Raw genomic sequence first — 21,472 nt, 5'->3', positions numbered from 1 at the left:
ATGTTTAATAGATGAGGGAAGCTTATTCTTTTTGACAAGATGTGTTTATCATTTTATGAATATGATGTCCTAACATGCAGTGTTTTTCCACCATTGGAAAACTCAGTTTTTGTGTTCTTTGATTATTGGAGATCATTTGTCCTCTAATGCAATATTTGGGAAGTATAAGTATTTTAAATGTTCTTTTTATTGTGCATATGTGTACACACATGCATATACACACATATATGCACACACATAAAGGTAAAGGGTCCAGTCGTGACCATTAGGTCCAGTCGTGACCGACTCTGGAGTTGCGGTGCTCATCTCGCTTTATTGGCCAAGGGAGCTGGCATACAGCTTCCAGGTCGTGTGGCCAGCATGACTAAGCCGCTTCTGGTGAACCAGAGCAGCACACGGAAATGCCGTTTACCTTTGACATGCTTTTGAACTGCTAGGTTGGCAGGAGCAGGGACCGAGCAATGGGAGCTCACCCCATCATGGGGATTCGAACTGCTGACCTTCTGATTGGCAAGTCCTAGGCTCTGTGGTTTAACCCACAGCGCCACCTGCGCCCCATACACACACATAGGACAATGAAAATTAGTTAACCATCAGTAAAAAAACAAGCTTTCTTTTTTAAGCACAACAATATCCAGTGTTGTAGAGTCACATTCAATAGCATCCCACCTTAATATCATTTGACCCTTAGGTAGACATTGTTATAACTAGAATCCCCCACTCCCAATTCCAATATTTGATTAAGGTGCCGGCTATGACTTGGATGTGGAATACTTGAGAGGGCTTCTGGTATCCCATGCTATTGGGCTGCCCAAGTGGACCAAAACAAAACAAATAAAAATACCCATTCTGGGTGTTGCATTCAGGTTGCTTCTGAGAAGGTCCACCAGGTGAATATCTAGGCAGCTACTTGAATGCTTCTGTCTTTCCTGCCGCTTTTGAATTACTATTGAATCAAATCTGCATAAAATCATTCCACTGTGGCAATGATAGTGGGAGAAAGAAGGATCCTGCAGGCATCTCACCCCCTTTGAATTCCAACCTTCATCTTGGTTTTTCCCCACACAGAGGGCCTTCTAGGAAGCCAGCTGAATCCTTCCAGATTAAATACGTTGTGAAGCTAGGATAAGGCTATGCTATGGCTCTGATGTGGTTTCCCACTCAGGGAGTCAGAAATTTTACCCAAGAGCTACTTGGTCAGAACCTGCCCAGGCATCCCAGTGGGAAATTCCACACAGTCCTCATTGCAACAGGCTCCTTGTGGTGTGGAAGCCACTTCTATGTGGTTTGGTTCTAAACTGTAAGTGTGTGTGTGTGTGTGTGTGTGTGTGTGTGTGTGAGAGAGAGAGAGAGAGAGAGAGAGAGAGAGAGAGAGAGAGAGAACTGGGTGACAGTGTGAATGGGGTGACACTCTTGTGTTTCCCAAGGAATTGGCACTAGACCCATACGACCAGGAGCGTCTGCACAGCCACACTATTTCCTGCTATTCAGAATTGTTCTCTAGTGTTGGTTTACTATTAGTAAAGAGAACTAACAATTATTCCCATTCACGATTGCGTTGTGCCTGTAGAATGGGCACAGCTGGCCACATGGTCCATCACTGGCCACATGGTTGTTTCCATTAGTACTATACTCACTATTATTCAGTGTTCACAAAATCATGTGCCACAAGACCCACATAGTCCCACTCATCACACACACACGCCCTGCATCATGGGATTGCACCCTGGTGAAGGGGCCACTTGCTATAGGCCATGCCGCTGAAGGAGTTCACACTGAGTAGCCCCAGAAGAAAGTGGAAGGAAAATACCAAGCATTATCAGGAAGAGACTGGGAAACCTTGCAGGAAAATCATTTCCGGGGACACAGCGCACCATCTTTCAAAGAAACTGATGGTGAAACACAAGAGCCATAGCTCAGTGGTAGAACATATGTTTGCATGAAAAGGGTTGGGCTCACTGCCTGACATTCTCAGGTGAGGATAAGAAAGACTTCTGCTTGAAACCATGGCAAACCACTGCTGCTCAGTGTAGAGGATATTGATGGTCTCACTCTGTTTAAGGCAGCTTTGTATGTTCCTACAAAACTCAAAGTTAAAATTTTAAGTTAACCAATACATGGAATTAGGTTATCCAATCCAATGTCAGATTTCTCATGTTTATTTAAACGTTGCAATAAATTCTAACAATATAATTGGAAACTGTCAGGGATTTTGGTTCAATTCTACAACCCAAGAAGTCATACAGAGAAATTAACATAGCTGAGCTTAATGCATGAACACAGCCTATTGCTCCAGATTGTCTCAAAAATAATTTGATAGGTTCAGAGCCTTGTGGTATATACCTGAGTGGTATGTATCTGCACACTGTGGTTCCTAACTAATTGCACTTTTGACATTGGAAAGAAAATGCATTAATGACAACTGTTCACTTAGCATAGATGAGTAATTCAGAGTCATATCAGTGTATTTGACTTGACTGCTAAGAATGTTAAATCAGACACTTAGGATTCGATAGCATTTTCTTCTGAATAAGCAAACTCATGGCTCACAGCATAGATTTTATTCAACATTTTTCAATTCAGATTCTAAGCCTTGATTAGTTTTGTATCTAAGCTGGCCACGCTATGCAGCCTGGTAACTGATGATCATCTTTCAGTAGCAATCATTAATTCTCTTCTGCTTTCATTAAGGTGTGAACTCCTTTCTTGTTTTCATGGCTTATAAAGACAAACTCCAGTGCACTGATGCTCAGGTAATATACATACAAGACGCAAACTATTGTTCAACTATGCTTTAGCATAAAAACATAAGCATTATCAGACTCCACCATTTTTCTTTCTTTCCTGGCAGATGTATGAGATATTCAGTATTATTCGAGATCTGGGTGCTATTGCGCAAGTACATGCTGAAAACGGAGACATCATTGATGAGGTAGAGTGTTGATTTATTTCATTTCATTTATGAATCACTGGCCATGAAGCATCCCAAAGCATTTAGCAATTTAAAAATCAGCAATAAAAATAATTTCAAATCCAATGCAGTTAGAAGGGTGGTTGGAAAAGAAATGTCTTCAGTAGGTGCTGAAAAGACTGTAAAGACAGTGCCTGTCTGATCTATAATGGGCAAAAGTTCCAAGGGGCAGGTGCCACCACACTAAAGGCCCTGCTCCTACATCATGTGGCATGAACTTCCTGATGAGATGGTATCCACAGGAGACCCTCATCTGCAGAAAGTAGCATATGGCAGTGCATAGGAGTAGCCATATGGATTCAGAACAATGTACCCTCCAATCTTTGGGCACTTTTTCATGGCACTGCGGAAAATGATAGCATCTATATGCCAGCTAGACATTTTATAACATCTGTTTGTCACTAACTACATATGTCTCAAAGTTACAATTGTAAAAAAAAACCATACAAATACAAAAGTTTAAAACAGCAACAAAAGAGTAATGCAACTTTATTTGCTACAAGTGTTCATACTACAAGATGATAAAGAGGATGAACCCAACCCTATCCAACTAAAAGATGAGCACCACAGCAGGCTAGAGCAGTGTTTCCCAACCTCGTGCCTCCAGCTGTTTTTGGACTACAATTCCCATCATCCCTTGCCACTGGTCTTGCTAGTCAGGAATGATGGGAGTTGTAGTTCAAAAACAGCTGGAGGCACAAGGTTGGGAAACACTGGGCTAGAGTATCCTCATACCATGGGAACATGTCTGTGTTGTCCTTTCCATGTGTTTGTTGTGAGAAACATTGAACATAGTTCAGCATGGGAAAGTGGCATATAAGTGCATGAAATCTATTAAGGATCTTCTATGGTAAACAAGTTTAAAGTAGTTTGTGTGTGGTTGCTGATGCTTGTATCTCAACCTTGTGTATTTAAATGTCAGGATCCTGAAACCTCAGAGAGAGGGAGAGGGGGGTGTGTGTGTGTGTGTGTGTGTGTGTGTGTGTGTGTCCCACACCTATATATACATACACACATACAGCCAGGGAGGGGTTGGGTTTGTGTATCTTCCTTGTTCTGTTTTACAGAGATCCTTAATATTCACCCCCAGGGCATTCTTAAATTAACATCAGTTGAAAAGTTGGAAGCCCTTCTGAAGATATTGATCTGCTTGGGATTAGAGAATTTTTGTTCACATCCGACAATCATACTTTGATCCAAGGTAGATAGGTATCACCAGAGCGGGTGGTTGTTTTGGGGGTTTTTAACATGGTTATTAAAAAACTGGAGGGTGACCTTCAAAAGTATTTGCAGGCAAAGAACAAAAGCATGGAAATAAATGTCTCCAGAGCACTTCAAGGACAGAAAACATTTACCCTGGATTGCAAAAGATTAAATGCTCTTGAAATTAAATGTAGAGATTTACTGCCTGTCAGAATATAACTAGTTATTCAGAAGGCTTACTTACCGCTTTGCACAACAGTCTTCTGAGAAAGTGATTTGTAATCACTAAAATACCTCAATAACAATAAATTAAATCCAAGTCTAACCTTGACTTGGCCATTGTACTGCAGGCTCTGGTAGCTGCCAGATCGGATTATCACAATGTTCACTACAAGGAGCAGCTCTAGAAGTTACTTGGAAACTTCAACTGGTCTAAAATGCAGTGGCCAGATTACTGGATAGGGTCCCACTTAGATCAAATATAACACCTATTTTCAAACAGCTGCATTTGTTTGCACCCCCAATTTAAGGTGCTCATGTTAGTCTGAAAAGCCAACTCAGGTCCCAAATACCTGAAATACCACCTTCTTTCTCACAGACCTCCGTGGGTATTAAGGTCAGCAGAGGGGGTCCTCTTAGTTTTTCTGTATAAACAAACTTCATAATACAGCTATCAGAAAACACTGAAGATGCTTATCTTTACCCTGGCCGTTGATTCCTGAGATGTTTTTTTTTCAGGACCCTATATTAATATTTTTTTAAAAAAAATACATAGCATAAAAGCTATAGACATAATGCATGGGTTCAACTTGTTTGTTGTACTAGCAGAAGCCAGCATGTGTCTCAAAAGCACAACAGGACTTCTCTCCTCTCCTCTTTCATTGCCACCGTGCATTTCCCAAACCTCCCCAAATCTGGTCAGGAGAACTCCTGGAACAGTGCATGGAGGGAGGTGCGGAGAGATAATTCCTCCTGGCAATGCTTTTTGGGCTTGGTTGGTCAAATAGAAACATAAATTTGCTTTCCATGAGCCCAAATCCTTGGAGAATTTCTTTTGGACTGCATCAACACACTTCGTTTTGTTGTTGTTTTTAATGTGGATCATTGAGATGGAACAAGGATGTTAGAAAGATGGGTACTTATTATACATATTTAATCAGCTAGAATTATGTATCAGTATTCTATTTTAAAAAATTCTTCCTCTTTTGGCAACCTTCATATATTTCACTTGCCTTTTTAAAAGAATGGTTTCAGGAACACCCCTCTCCCTGCCATCGCCCTAAGACAGGATAACAGTAGGATCTATGTTTAGGCTTGCCTTGTAAACTACCAAACAAAGAATTGCAGAAGGCAAATGGTTATGCTGCTGAGTTGCACATATAAATGAGGAAGTTAACCGCTCTAATTGTCACGGATAATAAATGGTTGTGGTGGTGTTTTTAAAAAGATAGCATTCTAAAGTTTCAAATTAGATTTTTGCACCTTTCATTTATTGCTTCTCCCATATTTCTTCATTTATTTAGGAACAAAAAAGACTTTTGGAGCTGGGGATTACTGGTCCAGAGGGTCACGTTCTCAGTCATCCAGAAGAGGTAATATTAAGTAGGTCCCCATAGAATTACTGTCAACTCTACTCAGTAAAATAAAATTGGGAAATACCATTGAGGGTTAAATTCACACGTGAAATCTCTTTTGCCAAGCCACGTTCAGACTTCACAAAGCCTTCCAAAGTCCCCTTTCGATAAGAGAGGGATGCCCACGCTTAAGCACTGAATGTCACATGCAAGACATGATTGTAGAGCTAGCTACACCATTTTTGAATAAAATCCAGTAAGTGTTTTGCCGCAGTGAAATTAGCATCAACATAGATAAGATTAATGAAACTGTATCTTTCAGGGGTGGATTATAGGTTCTGCTCCAGATGTTGTTGGACTACAATTCCTATCAGTCTCAGCTAGCACGACTTAATGGTCACAGACTTAGTTATAAGGGATGATACTCCACAACATCTGGAGGACACCATGACGACGATCCTGGTGTAGCTTATAGATTTTGACACTTGGTGCTTTTGCAATCTGTAATGAGACTAAAAGGATGGTCTGTGTGTCATTATATAAACAACACCACTTCTGCTGAGTTTTATTGTTCTGGATGGCACTCTTAGGTTGCTTGTTAGGCAGTAAACCCCCTTCAACCCACCAGGAGTTGCTTCTGAATAAACATGCATACTCTTTCTTTTATGTATCTATTTATTTTAAAAACCACATTTGAGTCTCTTCCAGTAATAATTACTGTCTGACTGAATTATTCATGTATTTGAAATCAGTCAATATCAGAGGAGACATAATGCTAACTTCCCCACATTTCCCTGTAACTGCAGTTTCCCTGTAAGTGCAGTTGTGAGTGGGGTAGACTTATGAAGAACAAGTAAAACAATCCATCATAACAGAATCCTAGCAGCCCTAGCTGTTGTTTAAGCTCTAGGCAAGCTACTTCAGATGAACCAGACATTGTGAAGTAAGTATCTGACTGTTCATGCTTCCAAAGGTTGAAACGGAGGCCGTGTTCCGTGCCATTACAATAGCGAAACAAGCCAATTGCCCCTTATATGTCACAAAAGTCATGAGCAAGGGGGCTGCAGATGTCATCGCTCAAGCCAAGAGAAAAGGTAAGTCCTGTTTCACGCTTCCATACTGATGAGGACTTCCTGTCAAGTCAGCAGTGTTTGAACAGGGAAATTTAAATGCCCAGACATTTAAAATGATGGTACATAGCAGACATTTTTCTCCAGGAGATCAAGCAAGGACCACTTCAGAATATCTTTCAGGCATAAACTTGACATTCTTTCATGTCGTTTGAGCATCCTTGGAGGTGACAAACCTCTGAAAGTGCTGCAGACAACGTCCTGTCCTGCTGTCAGAAAATCTTTGGTTGCATTCAGAAGCCTTAAGGTTAAGAAATGTCATCTTCTGTGAAAGGTCTTTTGCACGGTCTTGTCTTGAAAATCGCTCTTGAGACAAGTTTGTCCCCAGTACTCTGTTCTCTTTCACAGTATCTAAACTGTATACCTGACATTCAACCACAGACACTGGAATTTACTAGCACAAGATTTTCCCCCAACATTTTGCCCACATATTTTCAATTGGGAGCTGTGTACACACACACACACACACACACACATATTGCGCATATCTAAACACCAGTCTCATCTCAAGGGATTCTCAGGTTAAGACCAGGGAAGCCAAATTTCTGACATTTGAATATATATGCAGATACAGCATGCTTGTTTGTTTCATATACATTTTTCTGCTTCCAAAGGGGTGTGCATATCACACATTTTTGTACCATAGCATGTTCCTGCTGGGGGGAGATGTGGGGCAGCTGCTTTTGATGGCAGCAATATGCATACTGCAGCGGTGGTGACTGTTGATTGTTTGTTCAGGCACAGTTGTGTATGGAGAGCCAATTACAGCCAGTCTTGCTACAGATGGCTCTCATTATTGGAGCAAGAACTGGGCCAAGGCTGCTGCCTTTGTGACATCTCCTCCCATTAGCCCAGATCCTACAACGCCTGATCATCTCACTTCCCTCTTAGCATGGTAAGTCCTCAAGGACAGAATGACCTTTCTCTGGAAACACCAAATAACAGACTGCAGCTCAAATGTGATGGTTAGCATGAGAAGAGCTAGCGGCTCTCCTGGGATAAGAGTCCGGAAACCTCCTTCTTTGGACCTGGTTTCCCACTATGCCACTATTCCTTTCTCCATCTGGATTGCAACCATGGTGGAGAATGTCAGAGCTGCGGGCGTCTCTCCTCACCACAGATGCCACAAGCCTCTTGAAGTTTTTATAGTCTTTATTTACAGTATTTACAATGGGTCATTAGCACATCATTCATCCATCAGAGTCACTCAGTTCAGATCTCTGCTGAGGCCTGCTTTTGCCCCTCCAACAGCTCATAAAATGGTGGCCTTCTCGAGGGGCAGTCATAAATTTTCCCCCTTATTCTGAGCCTGAGCTTAACCCCTGCATTCCCGGTGAACTTTCCATCTCCCCAGCCCTTTCTGGGCTTATTCCAACTGCCCTCTCCTCATTGCCTCCCTTCCCCTCGGGCACCTCGTCCACATCTTCTGCTCCCAGGCCCCCCTCCCTCTGGGGAACTTGAGCCTCTGGTTCATCCCTGACAGAGAATGTGTTCCACTCATTTCCATATCATTTGCAGATGGATTTTTTTCTGGAAGCAAATAACCTGGGAATGAGCACTAAACTGGCACAATATCCCACTATGGTTCCAGAAGTGGCTTTTGTGTCATATATAACTCAAGTGGAAATTAACAGTTAGGGGAAAGTTGTGAAAATGGAATAAACTGGATCCTTTGAGTGGGACCTGGGAGGCCAGGGTTTGTGCCCCCAATCATCCATGAAGCTCCCTGCATAACACTGGGCCAGTCACTGCCCTTGAAGCTACCCTACCTTACAGGGTGGTTGTGAGGATTAAATGGGGAGGGGGAGCCACTTGAGCTCTTGATAAGAAAAGTGAAATATAAATGTACTACTCATACTTTATTTAAAAAAAGCAGTGTGGCTTTATATGTTTCTTTCCCCCCATACCGTGGCTGCTAGTCCTGCATTCCTGGCAACTTTTTCTACCTTTTGCAACGTGGCTGAGGTTAGGAGTCACTGAATAGATTGGTATCTCCCCTCTTCGCATAGAGGCCAAAACACAGCTTCTCCACCCCCCCTCCATTTTTTGTTTATAATTTAAGTCACTGTGACATTCATCTTGTCACTTTGTACTGTTGAAGTCAGCACAGTAAAAAATATGGCAGAGTCAAGGTTGATTATGAATATAAAGTTGACAGTCTTATTTCCTATACTGCCTCTATTCACCTCTATTGTAACCTCTAAGGAATGATTTTGAAAATCCACCAGTTCTTTAAAGTTTTGTTAGCTGTTTGTTTCTTTTCAACTTACAACAAATCAAAATAACCCCAGATTTTCAGACTCAGTAGGAAAATATTGGATAAATTGGCTTATGCAACCAGCAAAGAGCCCCCCCTCCATTTCATTCTTTGCTTGCCATTTGTTTTAATTAGTGGGGATCTTCAAGTGGTCGGCAGTGCTCACTGCACCTTCACCACAGCGCAGAAGGCCGTCGGAAAGGATAACTTCACCCTCATCCCAGAAGGAACAAATGGCATTGAAGAACGAATGTCGGTCATTTGGGAAAAGTGTGTGGTGAGTCAGTTTAGCAGAATCCAGTGTGCTCTGAAAAGCAAAGGATGCTGACATGGCTTGAAAGTGTTAGGTATCTCACTGCATTGTATTGGATAAAACAGCAGTTCGCAGTGTACCTAATTTGCACTACAGAAACACAAACAAAAACCCAGCTGCCCTTCAAAATTCACACTTCTCTGAACTTTGCAATGCAGTTCTTCAGCTGAGTAATGTGTACAAACATGCATACTTTAAAGTATGTATAGAAATGCACATCTTAGTGAAAATAACCAAGAAATTGCACTATATTAGGGAGCATTGCTTTGCAAAAATGTGCCCGTTGGGCAAAAATGCATATAAATTGCTTTGAGTGTTTGTTCTTTACAATCAAGCAATATATAAAAGTTATAAAATGAAATAAATATACAATGAGAAATTCACACTTCAATGCTGATAAATCTTCACGAGGACTTTAACAAACAAGCAAACAGATGCAGAATTGTGGAGAACTGAATTTAAGATTGAAAACAATGAGAAATGCGAGAGAAATGAAATGGAAAGATTTGCCCATCCCTAAATGAGCAGCCATCACTTTGCTATCATAACATAAGAATCAGATAATATCTATAATTTTAAGTGATATGGACTAGAGGGACCTGTGGCCTTCCAGATATTGTTGGACTACAACACTCTTCATCCCTAACCATTGACTATGCCAAGTAGGGCTGATGGGAAACAGCTTCTGGAGGTCTGCAGCTTCTCCACCTCTGGGAAAGAGTTCAGTGCTGAGTTTTATGAGCAGTCACCTCCTAATGCCATCAATAGACATGTACCATCCCTACTGTCCATGTCACAGTAAGAAGAGCTGTGTTGGATTGAACCACCTTGATCCATCTGGTTTAGCATCCTTTCCCCACCATTGGCCAGTTGGATTTTTCTGGGATGCTTACAAGCAGGGCATGATAGTAGGCAGCCTCCTTTTTCACTTGTTCCCAGTATCTTCAGTACTTCAAAGATAAGTAGTTTTTTTTCCCTTCTCATACAAGCTGCAGTATGAATTACAAAGGAGCTCAGCAAAGGGGATAGATCTGAGATGAGATGACAGATTAAGGCCAGAGACTGTAATCTGTTTGCTTGAACTCAGTACTTGTCAAATGAGCATGCTTTCCACACCCCAGAGGTCTATGGTTTTCAGATCTCTATTTCTGAAATCCCCCTCTTCCTTCTTTCCCTCTTTCCCCCCATTTCCAGGCAACGGGGAAGATGGACGAAAATGAATTTGTAGCAGTGACCAGTACAAATTCAGCAAAGATTTTCAACTTCTACCCCAGGAAGGGGCGGGTTGCTGTGGGTTCCGATGCTGACTTGGTGATTTGGAACCCGAAAGCTACAAAGATAATCTCTGCAAAAACTCACAACTTGGTAAAAGAAGAATTCACTGCTTTTAACTTTCTTCAGCACATTAGAAGTTTCATCATTTATAATGTAGATCTAATACCATATTTTTTGCCCTATAGGACACACTTTTCCTCCTCCAAAAATGAAGGGGAAATGTGTGTGCATCCTATGGGGCAAATGCAGGCTTTCGCTGAAGCCTGGAGAGCGAGGGGGTTGGGTGCGCACCAAACCCTCTCGCTCTCCAGGCTTTGCGCAGTTCTCCACAAGCCGTGGGAACCCGCGCCGGGCTCCCACGGCTTGTGGAGAGTTGCCTGCATGCTGAAGTCTGGGTGCGCTGAGCTCAGCATGCCCAGACTTTGCGCAGCTCTCCACAAGGCGTGGGAGGCGACGCTGGGCTCCGGCGGCTTGCGGAGAGTTGCCTGTTCTGGGGGCTGGGGTCAGGGGAAGCCAGCCCCGCGCCTGGGGGAAAAAATAAAGCTCTTTTCCTTTATTTCCCCCCAAAAAAACTAGGTGCGCCTTATGGGACGGTGCGTCCTATAGGGCGAAAAATACGGTAATTAGCTGTGGTAAAATGTAATCCAGCTAAGGTTGCCAGCTTGTTTTCCAGCTTTGCCTTTAACTGTGGTTTGATCTGCAGGCATTAGCAGGTGCTCATGCTTATCTCCCAAGTGATGAAAAGTGTCACCTACAAAATGCTGCAGTTCAAGCTATTATTAATGCCTGCAAGCAGGTGAGGTAGAGCATTTTTCCCCTAGTCAACTGACAACCTTAGATCTGTCAAAGATTGAACATTAAATTTCACCAATTTCAGTAGAGTTAGTAATGTGCTCTGCAGCCAGATCCTATTTGTGTTTACTTGCATGTAAGTTTCAGTAAGTGCCCTGTGTATACCTTGGAAGCTGTGCGTGATCATTCAAAGCCACCTGGAGATTATGCACATTGACCAGGCCGTGGGACCACTTCCTATTTGTGTGCACATTTTCAGTTGGCATTTATGAACATTCCGCATCCAACCCACCATGGTGACCTTCTGACACTTACCTTTTGGTTTAATTTATCTTGAAGCTAATCAAGAATCTCTTGTTGGTTTTGCCAGAATGTAGAGTACAACATATTCGAAGGAACAGAATGTCACGGTGTCCCTACAGTGGTGATAAGCCAAGGGAAGGTTGTGCTGGAAGATGGGAACCTCTTTGTCACCCAGGGCGTCGGCCGTTTCATCCCTCGAAAGACATTCCCTGATTTTGTTTACAAAAGGATAAAAGCAAGAAACAGGGTGAGAACATTTCTGTACATGAAACTCCTTCCTTCCCACTGCTGATGAAATGCTTCCTTGTCTCTTGGATGCAGTTGCAAAAACTGCTGATCACAAGATCTGGAAATTGCTGTTCAGTATGATCAGATCTACTGTGCAATATTTAAGCAGGCCTTTCTGGAATGTAGCTGTTAGGGCTTGAGAATGAAAAATTGGCATATTTAGTAGCAGATTCTGATGGTTTCATATTGGGTGTTAAGCTTAGCTGATGGCTGAAGGTGAAAACTAGGTATGAGAGTTGGATTTCCTAAATGTTTCCCTCTCACCTTATTGCTGCTTTCACCCTCATGCTATGACTTGCACGGCCATAAGTGGATTGCAGCTGTGACCTGGAATCTCATATATAAGAGGGTTTTGAATAGTTAAGACAACTGATAAATCTCAGAGACAGAATTGGCACAGCTAGGCAGACATTTGGCCGGAGGCTGGGCATGTCAAAAAAAAGTTCAGTCAGTGTTCAGCCAGTGGGTCATAAACTGCCCTAGATATGTACAGACTGATCTAGGATAATCTGCATCCTCAAGTAGGAACTTCATGACAGTCAATGAATCCTCAGTTCCATGAGAAATACCTATACTTAATATATATATATATATATATATATAGAGAGAGAGAGAGAGAGAGAGAGAGATATCACTATAGAATGATTGTATCTTGTAGCAAGTTCTCATCCTCTTCCACTTCCTTTCAGGAGTCTAATCCTTCAAAATTATCCCTTGAGGTAGCATAGATGAGAACTAGGTAAACGTTGTGGTACCCTCCACAAATGTTTCCTACCTGTTGATCCTCACCAAGCCGTGTTCTCGCACACTTCCTCCTCTCCCTTTGCACCCAGCATGGGACAGGAGCCAGGAGTCCTTTCTCCTCTCTTGCCCTCAGACGCTCAGTTGCTTACTTTCTCTTTTGTAGAAACCACAGCTCGTGCTTGTGTTTGGGTCATTTTGTCCTCTAAACCAGTTTTGCAAATTACCTTCAAACTATGGTTTGCAATCCTGGTTGGAAAGGAAAGTGCAAACCATAGTTTGCCCCTTTAGACGTAATGGCAGGATTCAGTAACCGAAGTGAAATGCATCAGTAGATGAGGGAGTTTGCAGGCACAAGGCTCATTCCTGTGGTGACCAATCATGATTTTTCAAATTGTATTTCTTATGGCCCAAGGTGGACAGAACGTACTCCTGCAGAATGGGACTGTGGCCCACGAATGCCTTTAAGGGCAACTAACCAAGTTGCCTGCTACCACTCTGTCCCCAGCATGAGGGCCATGTGGTCAGGCATTGTATTGAGCATTCAATGTCAGTAGTTGCATTACTACTGAAATTTCATGCATCATAATAAGCATGAACAAGTGTGGCCTCCAACAGAATGTTGCAGGGTATCCTCCCTCCTAAAAAACAGTGCTGTGGTACAGGATTAGTCCTGGCAACCATTCCCCCCTCAAGCAGAACATTCTGCTCCTCCAGCCTCTGCTCTTTTTATCTTTTTTTTTCTTTTCATTTTCATTCTATAAGCTGTGGCTACTGAGCAGGATTAGTCCTCATTGTGCTATTTTGTGGGGGAACTTTGCCCCCCAGGAGGGCTTTATTAAAAAAAAGTTTGTTCTGTGGCAAATCTGGGGTTCCCTGAGCATACTGATTCCTCCTTCCTGTTTTTCAGTGACCTCATTTTGGCTGCAGCCTCATGGGTACCCAAACCCCAGAATTCACTGTTAGGAGTTGCAGTGTTATGAATGGAGCAGACAGGTCATCTCAGGCCCAGTTTGGATATTGCAACTTGCCCCCCCCCCCAATCCAATCCTGATCAGGACTTCTGCATGGACTAGTTGACCCTTGTGGTCTCTTCAAACTCTACAATTCTATTATTCATTTAAACGTTACTTATTGCCAGGGTTGCCGCAGTTGATGTTATAGCAAACAGTTGCATGTACATGGCATATGGTAAGGAGATAAATAGGTACCGCTCCGGCGGGTAGGTAAATGGCGTTTCCATGCACTGCTCTGGTTTCAGTGTTATGTTGTGCCAGATGCAGCTTAGTCATGCTGGCCACATGACCCAGAAAAACTGTCTGCGGACGAACGCCAGCTCCCTCAGCCTGTAAAGCGAGATGAGCGCTGCAACCCCAGAGTCGTCTGCGACTGGACTTAATTGTCACAAGGGTCCTTTACCTTTAAGGAGCATTTGAACACAACTTCTTCTATGTGCAATGGTGCCTTGGAGAAGACCTTTTGGTGGCCTGCATGAGTGAGTAGCAATGCCCCACCTGGTCCTTAGCTTCCTTTACATGCACACGTGGGTGCTCACAATCTTCCAGCACACACACACCTCTATGTCTGTGGGAAGGTTGCCTGCAAGAGAGCAGGTTAGTTGGTGGTAGGAACCTTCAGTGTATGGAGTGCACACATGGAAAGAAGTTGCTTCAGGGCTCTGGATGATACCCTTAACCTTCAGTAAATAAATGCTAAGATCTCATCCCATGCACATTACCTACTTACTTGCTGGGTTGTCTGGAAAGTAGCTACCATTTTTTTATCCATAGGGAGCTATATATTGAGTCCTAGCTTTACCTGCCTCGTCGAACCTTTCCTTATTTTTTTACACGCATTTGGAAGGAGTGAAATGGGGTGGGGGGGAGGAAGAACCACTCATAACTCTGTCAGATTTTAGCCAAAAACACTTATAAGTCCTGTAGGCTACCAATCAAACTGTGTTTGCATTGTACGCGAAAGATGCAGTGCCCTCTGTCATTTTTAATTATCCCAGGAATGAAGTTCTCAACAAAACATACACTTCCATTTAGGCTGAGCTGGAGGTTTGCAAACTCACCCGTAATTGGGCTCCAAATCGGGCAGTCAGTGCTTGCTCGTGATGGTAATTCATTTGGGCAGTTGCCTTTGATACTCAAGGCGCTTATCCCGATTGTCTACATTCCCCTCCTTGCCCTCCTGTCTAACAATAACTTCCTGGAAAGCAAGCATTAACACAGAACGGAAGAGCATCAGAAGAGCCCTGCTGGATAATCTAGTCCGGCATCCTGTTGTCCAAGATGCCTGTGGGAAGCCCAAAACTGGGACACAAGTACAATGACCCCTTCGTAGTTGTTCCCCAGCAACTGGCAGCATATTGCCATCATGACTGGTAGCTATGGAGAGCCTCTATGAATGTGTCTAACCTCCTTTTAAAGCGAAGTCCGCGGCCCTTGCCACTTCTTGTGACGAATTTCATAGTTTAACTGTGTATTATTATCATCAGCAGCACTATAAAATATGTCTGTGTTTGTGTCAGTCTGGGTATATAACCATCTGAAAAGTGAACAACAGAGCAGAAATACTTGTTCAAAATGCAAAACGCTTCCTCTTTAAAAGGTTTCTTGTGACAGCATTTCTGTGCCTATGCCCAAGGCCAAACCATTACTTACTTCTAGCTAACTTCTAGCATGTGTGAATGATACTCCTCAGGGGAAGAGTAGCTCTAGCTAACTTCTTGTAATAATGTTTAGTCTTGCTCCGTTGAGTTCTGTCCCATTACAAGGAGAAAGGGGGAGACAGCTGTACTGAGAACACTTGGTCAGGAGAAAATAATAATACCATTAACATTGTTTTAGTGACAACCATCAAACATTTGGTTATGAATATACCCCAAGGAAAACCAGCAAACATTCAGTCAACTGTGATTCTCCCTCTTACTTTTTTATAGCTTGCAGAAATTCATGGTGTTCCTCGTGGGCTTTATGATGGACCAGTTCATGATGTCATAGTAACTGCTAAAGCTGTGGCCCCAACTCCTACCTCAAGAATAGCTACCTGTTCAGGCAAAATACAGGTTCCTCCCATCCGTAACCTACATCAATCAGGCTTCAGCCTGTCTGGTAAGTTGATTTTTTTTTTTAAGGGGGTGGTACAAAATAAACAGCAAATTCGCCTGGATAAAGAGAATGCTGACTTAAAGGGAAGCTCCCATTTTGTTGACACATTAACCAAGATCTGTGTCACAACCTGAAGCCCATGCCAGATTTATAGTAGTGGTATCTGTACTAGAATTTAGGGGTTGTGTTTTTGCTGTTGCTACATGCTAGGCATGAAATAAGATTTGAATTAGTGACTGAACTGATGTGACTGCATCTTAAACGCTTCATTTGGCATGGCTATGTGGCCTTTTAAGGTGACTTGTTGCTGTTTTTATTAATCTCACACTTTGGTACCCAAGACTAAGGGCACCTGCAATGGTGCACAAGCACTTTATCTGCTGCAAGCTTATCTGCATTCTCTGTACTACGGTGGGGGCCTAGCAGTGCCTTTTCGTGGGCATGCGTTAAGGTCCAGTCACACCAGTGGGTTGCATGGTCAGTCTGTGGCCTAGTACTCTCACCTGGGTATGGACTTGCAGCCTGTGGCTCCTGCCAGGTTGTTGGGCCCTAGTAACATGACACTCCAGTTTGTGGACCGTTACTCACTTTGCAAAATTCAATTTTTGAAGGCAAGTGCCTTGTTCAACGGGACGTGGTTGGCGCTGTGGGTTAAACCACAGAGCCTAGGACTTGCCTATCAGAAGGTCAACAGTTCGAATCCGCACAATGGGGTGAGCTCCCTTTCTTCGGTCCCTGCTCCTGCCAACCTAGCAGTTCAAAAGCACGTCAAAGTGCAAGTAGATCAATAGGTACTGCTCCGGCAGGAAGGTAAACGGTGTTTCCATGCGCTGCTCTGGTTCGCCAGAAGCACTCAGTCATGCTGGCCACATGACCTGGAAGCTGTACGCCGGCTCCCTTGGCCAATAAAGCGAGATGAGCACCGCAACCCCAGAGTTGGCCACGACTGGACCTAATTTACTTTTACCTTTACTTTTACCTTTACCTTGTTCAACAGTTTTCCTTTGCACCTCATTGACTCAGGTGCTGTGCTGCTGTTGCCAAAAATAGCATTCATTGAATGGGAGCTTCATGCCTGCTTGGAGAATGTTTAAGACAGGGGTCGGCAAAGTTTTTGTGGCTTGGGCCGGTTCATGGTCTGGCAGACGCCGCGGTGGGCCGGAGTGTGTGCGCACACATGCAGCCATGCACAAATGCTATTTCTGGTGCTCTTTCTGGTGCAGAGGAGGCACGCGCAGCTTCCCATTGGCTGCAGAAGCTTCCTGCAGCCAATGGGAAGCCGGTTAGTGTCGCGGAAGGCGGTCCCCGCTCTGCTCCATGCCAGTTTAGCATGGGAGCTGACCGAGCGGGCAGCAGGGGTCCCCGAGTGGGCGGTGGGGGTCTATGGGGCAGTTAAACAACCCCCATGGGCCACTTCTGGCCAAGGTTGCCAACCCCTGGTTTAAGCCCCCTTTCCAATTGGGCTTGCTTACTAGCTTACTCGGAATGTACCACCCTTGGCGCCCAAGGGGTGGTACAAATGGAGCACTGGATGCAGCACTCCATCGCCATGGTTGTATGACAACCATAAGAGGGTAGGAGAAGTCAGTGTCTCCTCCAGAAGGGCATCACTTAGCACTAAGAGAGGGAGGGAACAGGGTGGGGCTGCCCATTGCATGTTCCACACCTATCACTCTTGGGCTTGGGACAAGGAAGTGGTCCTTGAATGTACATTTGTGATATGGAAGCAGCCGGATATGTGGGGTGAGGAAGTTTTTTCAGCCCAGGCCCACATCCTCTGGGGTCCACACACCAGAGCTGGATGGGGCAGGGCTGGAGGCAGAAGTGGGTAGAGTAATGAATGTAAATTTAAATTTTGTACAATAGCTTAGTTTCTCCGCACACTTACACATTCCTCTATATCCTCTGGGAAAATGAGAGGCATTGTCAGGGATACGTTATTGGCAGGCAAAAGTACTCAAGGAGGGAGCAAAGCAGGGTTAGTAGAGAATGTGGTCTGGGGAGATTCCTAAGGGCCAAGTGGGGAGGATGGGGGCTGCATTTGGCCCCTAGACTTGGGGTTCCCTGCCCTCTGGCTTAAGTAGCACTTGTTCATCCTGAAGATTAAAAGCCTGCAATTTGGACAAAAGAGGACCTTCAGTGGCAACCACTATCACTCCCTAGATTTTAGAAAGTGTCTTACCTTTTAACCTCTGTGTGCTGCTTAGAGCATTTTGGGTGCTTCATAAGTCATAAACAGTAATAATATATTTCCTTTGATCAATGATGTCATTATTCATTCCAGCATGCTGTAATTATTTTGGATCACATTTTATTTTAACTCGATCCAAGTGTGAAACTCTAGAAGTGTTTAATCTTCTTTTAATCCTAAATGCTTAGCTATTAAGAGCTGTTCGAAAATACCTTTGGACATGGTCCAGACAGCTAAGTACTTTCAGACCTTATTAATTTCAATGGGGGAACTGAAGCGCAAACATAAATCTCATCTGCTGAAATTAACGTGCCTTTAGAAGTGCTTAGCGTCTGCCCCCTTCATTTCCTTATGTTCTTATAAAGGAGTATAAGATTTCCTATCTTTAGGAATTAGCATATTATGGTTCAGTTTTCAAAGGGCATGATTCCAATGATACATGGCAAAATTCTCCATGATAAAATTTTCATGATAAATGATTGTGCAGTAATAAATGTGAAAGAAAATAAAACAAAAGAAGATAAAACATAATATAATATAATATAATATAATATAATATAATATAATATAATATAATAATATACTTGATTTACATGTACACATTCCATTTCCTGTGTCAGCATGAACAAATCTCCATAGACATACTCTCTTAACAATCATGTGATGCTCATAATAAGGCAGTGTTGTATTAATGAACGCATTTCTTGATTTACTTATTTGTAAGTATTCCATTGTGTGCCATTTTTCTTTTAGGATCTCAAGCCGATGACCATGTTGCAAGACGTACTGCACAGAAAATTATTGCTCCCCCGGGTGGACGCTCCAATATTACATCTCTGTCATAATGATTCAATATTTGATCCCTATGCAGACATAACTGTGATTAGATCTGACTGGGCATGATCAGGCACATTCAGGCTGCAATCCTACACCCATTTACTTGAGTGTAAGCCCCATTGAACTTGATGAGAGTTACTTTGGAGTTGATGTGTGTAGGAGTGCACTGTCAGAAACACTTTTAAGTCCCATTGCTTGAATCATAGCCTACTGAAATCAGTGGCACTTGCCCTCTTTCCCCCCCGCTGGGGCAGATAGTTTGTAGAAGTGCGTTTAACATTCCTTTAAAATTACTGTATCGTTAAAAGACTCTGCCTTGTCTACACTCCCCAAGCACCTCTTGCATTACAAACGGTAATCACTGAGTCCGTGATCCTTAAGAAGAACCTTTTTAAAAGTGACCATGTGGATATTTAACACTGCCAAATTAAAGGGCTTGGATGGGAGTGCACATCCCAGGAATATGAAAACGATTTGCCTTCTTACTCAGGATAAAATTCCCCACCGTTTCTTCTTTCAGTGGAAAATGAGTGCACCCCTCCCCAGTGTATAGATTTTGTCAACTGTTTTAAATATATCCTCCAATTTTCAGCAAATCTCCAGAGACATGCATGTGACCTTCTAGTGAAGTACTTTTAAATTCTGTTCAGCTGAACTGCTAGTTGTGCGCTAAGTTACAACCAAGGCATACCTGAATACTTATTTCAATTTTGAGGCTTTCTATCAATAATCTCTGCTCTTTCTACAAAAATAGTTTTTACTGGGAAGGAATCCTTGTGCTATTTTAACACAAGCAGCTTATTCCTATATTTCCTTTCCTTTTTCTTTTATACTGACAACATGGAATACTCCCCTACCTTGCTCCTGTGCAGACATATTGCTTAACCTGGATTTGTTTTGACCATGCTTAAGTGTTAAGCCATAGGTTAAGGACTGGCCACAAACTAGGAAGTAAAAGCAAAATTTGACATGGGTTTTTTAAACCTTGGTTTGAATCAATCACAGTTGTGTGATCATTCCCATGCAGTGGCGTAGCGTGGGGGGTGCAGGGGGGGCCGGCCGCACCGGGCGCAACATCTGGGGGTTAGGGTTGGGGAAGCAAATCCACGGGTTAGGGGGCGCAAATCCACGGGTTAGGGGGTGCAAATTACTTGCCTTGCCCCGGGTGCTGACAACCCACGCTACGCCACTGTTCCCATGTCAAACAAACCATGGTTGAGAGCATCTTCCCATCTTTACAACACCTCTGCTTGCAAGGTAGACAAGCAGGCTTCACTGATCTCTCTCTATACTTCCCCTTAGCTCACTGAGTCACAGGTTCACTGTGGGATCTTAACCAGAATTAAGGCAACAAACCATAGTTAGGTGTTATGTCTACATGGGCCCTTGTGAGCCTCAAACTCACTGCCAACATCTTCCTGACCCTTAGGACTCCTTCATCTGGTAGATTGCCATATGGAAACCACTGCTCTAAATTTTATAGCTGCAATTTCACCAGTAACCATAGATCGAGCCACAAATGGCTTATGACTGACATTGATTGAAAATGTCTATAAGATCTCATTGGTAGATCCTTGAACATAATTTTAGGAACCATTGTCACTCAGTATCGTTGTGGCAGCATGGATATGGATATAAAAAATACAAGTGTGGTCTGATTGTTCATGAAATTAGGTGTCATAGTGTCACTTTAGAACTGGTATAAAACATGCATCTAGACTTTGAAATAATAATAATAATAAGATAGCTGAATTTCTGGAACCTGGACACAATTGTGTAAGTGCCAGTGTGTTTTTAGTCTTTTGTTAGTCTTGGATTTTTTAAAAACAAATTATTTATACAGGTTTTTTTTCCCCAAGTACCAAGTGTAGACCTTCTAAACCAGAAAATAGGTGTATCTGGAGGTCAGCAGCACACCGTGAACTTTTTATAAAACTTATAACAGGTTTATTATATTTAAAGCTATGTACAGCGAAAGTGATCTTCTATATTCCATATCATTCCATAAAACTATGCTTGTGACTCGTTTACACAAAACGACTTGTTTTTGTTCAGTTTTGTTATTTACATTCAATAAAGTTTCTTCGAAATCAGCTAAATGATAAGCCAGATGAATGATTCTGACCTCTCTTCGTCTTCATATTGATTGGAGTTAAGGTAACCTCTGCATAATTAGTATGACTCAACACCCGTTGAAATTAGGGGTGTACCAATTTGATGGGTCCTCGATTACTGGTCTCTTTTATTTATATTTGGTACTGCTTTGGGGTTTTCCTCTGAAATGTTTTAATTTGTGACAATGAGGTAAAGAAAAATCAGGTTTCCCCATTACTGTCTTGGCATGATAGAAAGAAGAGTGGTATAGAGTCTGTCCCTGACCGCACAAATCAGCTGTGCAAAAAGGGGGGAGGGGATGGTTTTCCGCAGAAGATTTATCAAGCTATAAAAAGTGTCCTTAGATCAGTTTTTCCTGGAAGCACC

General features: G+C 42.8%; 1 protein-coding gene across 2 annotated transcripts in view; it reads left to right on the top strand.

Moving 5' to 3' along the window:
- The window catches only part of DPYSL4 (dihydropyrimidinase like 4), a 30,272-nt gene extending 10,666 nt beyond the window's left edge, over window positions 1–19,606 (top strand). For both annotated transcript variants that reach the window (XM_083741082.1, XM_083741081.1), the window contains exons 5-14: window positions 2,692–2,753; window positions 2,852–2,932; window positions 5,698–5,766; window positions 6,722–6,842; window positions 7,617–7,773; window positions 9,271–9,412; window positions 10,643–10,813; window positions 11,886–12,065; window positions 15,795–15,966; window positions 18,908–19,606. In XM_083741082.1, the coding sequence (XP_083597208.1) occupies window positions 2,692–2,753; window positions 2,852–2,932; window positions 5,698–5,766; window positions 6,722–6,842; window positions 7,617–7,773; window positions 9,271–9,412; window positions 10,643–10,813; window positions 11,886–12,065; window positions 15,795–15,966; window positions 18,908–18,999 (1,247 nt within the window). In that variant the 3' untranslated portion in view covers window positions 19,000–19,606. The remainder of the gene's footprint in view (window positions 1–2,691; window positions 2,754–2,851; window positions 2,933–5,697; window positions 5,767–6,721; window positions 6,843–7,616; window positions 7,774–9,270; window positions 9,413–10,642; window positions 10,814–11,885; window positions 12,066–15,794; window positions 15,967–18,907) is intronic.
- Window positions 19,607–21,472: the final 1,866 nt, after the last annotated feature.

The sequence above is a fragment of the Podarcis gaigeae genome (assembly GCF_964106915.1).
Source record: "Podarcis gaigeae genome assembly, chromosome: 5".
Classification (NCBI taxonomy): domain Eukaryota; kingdom Metazoa; phylum Chordata; class Lepidosauria; order Squamata; family Lacertidae; genus Podarcis; species Podarcis gaigeae.
Note: the sequence above shows the minus strand (reverse complement) of the source record. Positions and strands in the feature narration are given on the sequence as shown.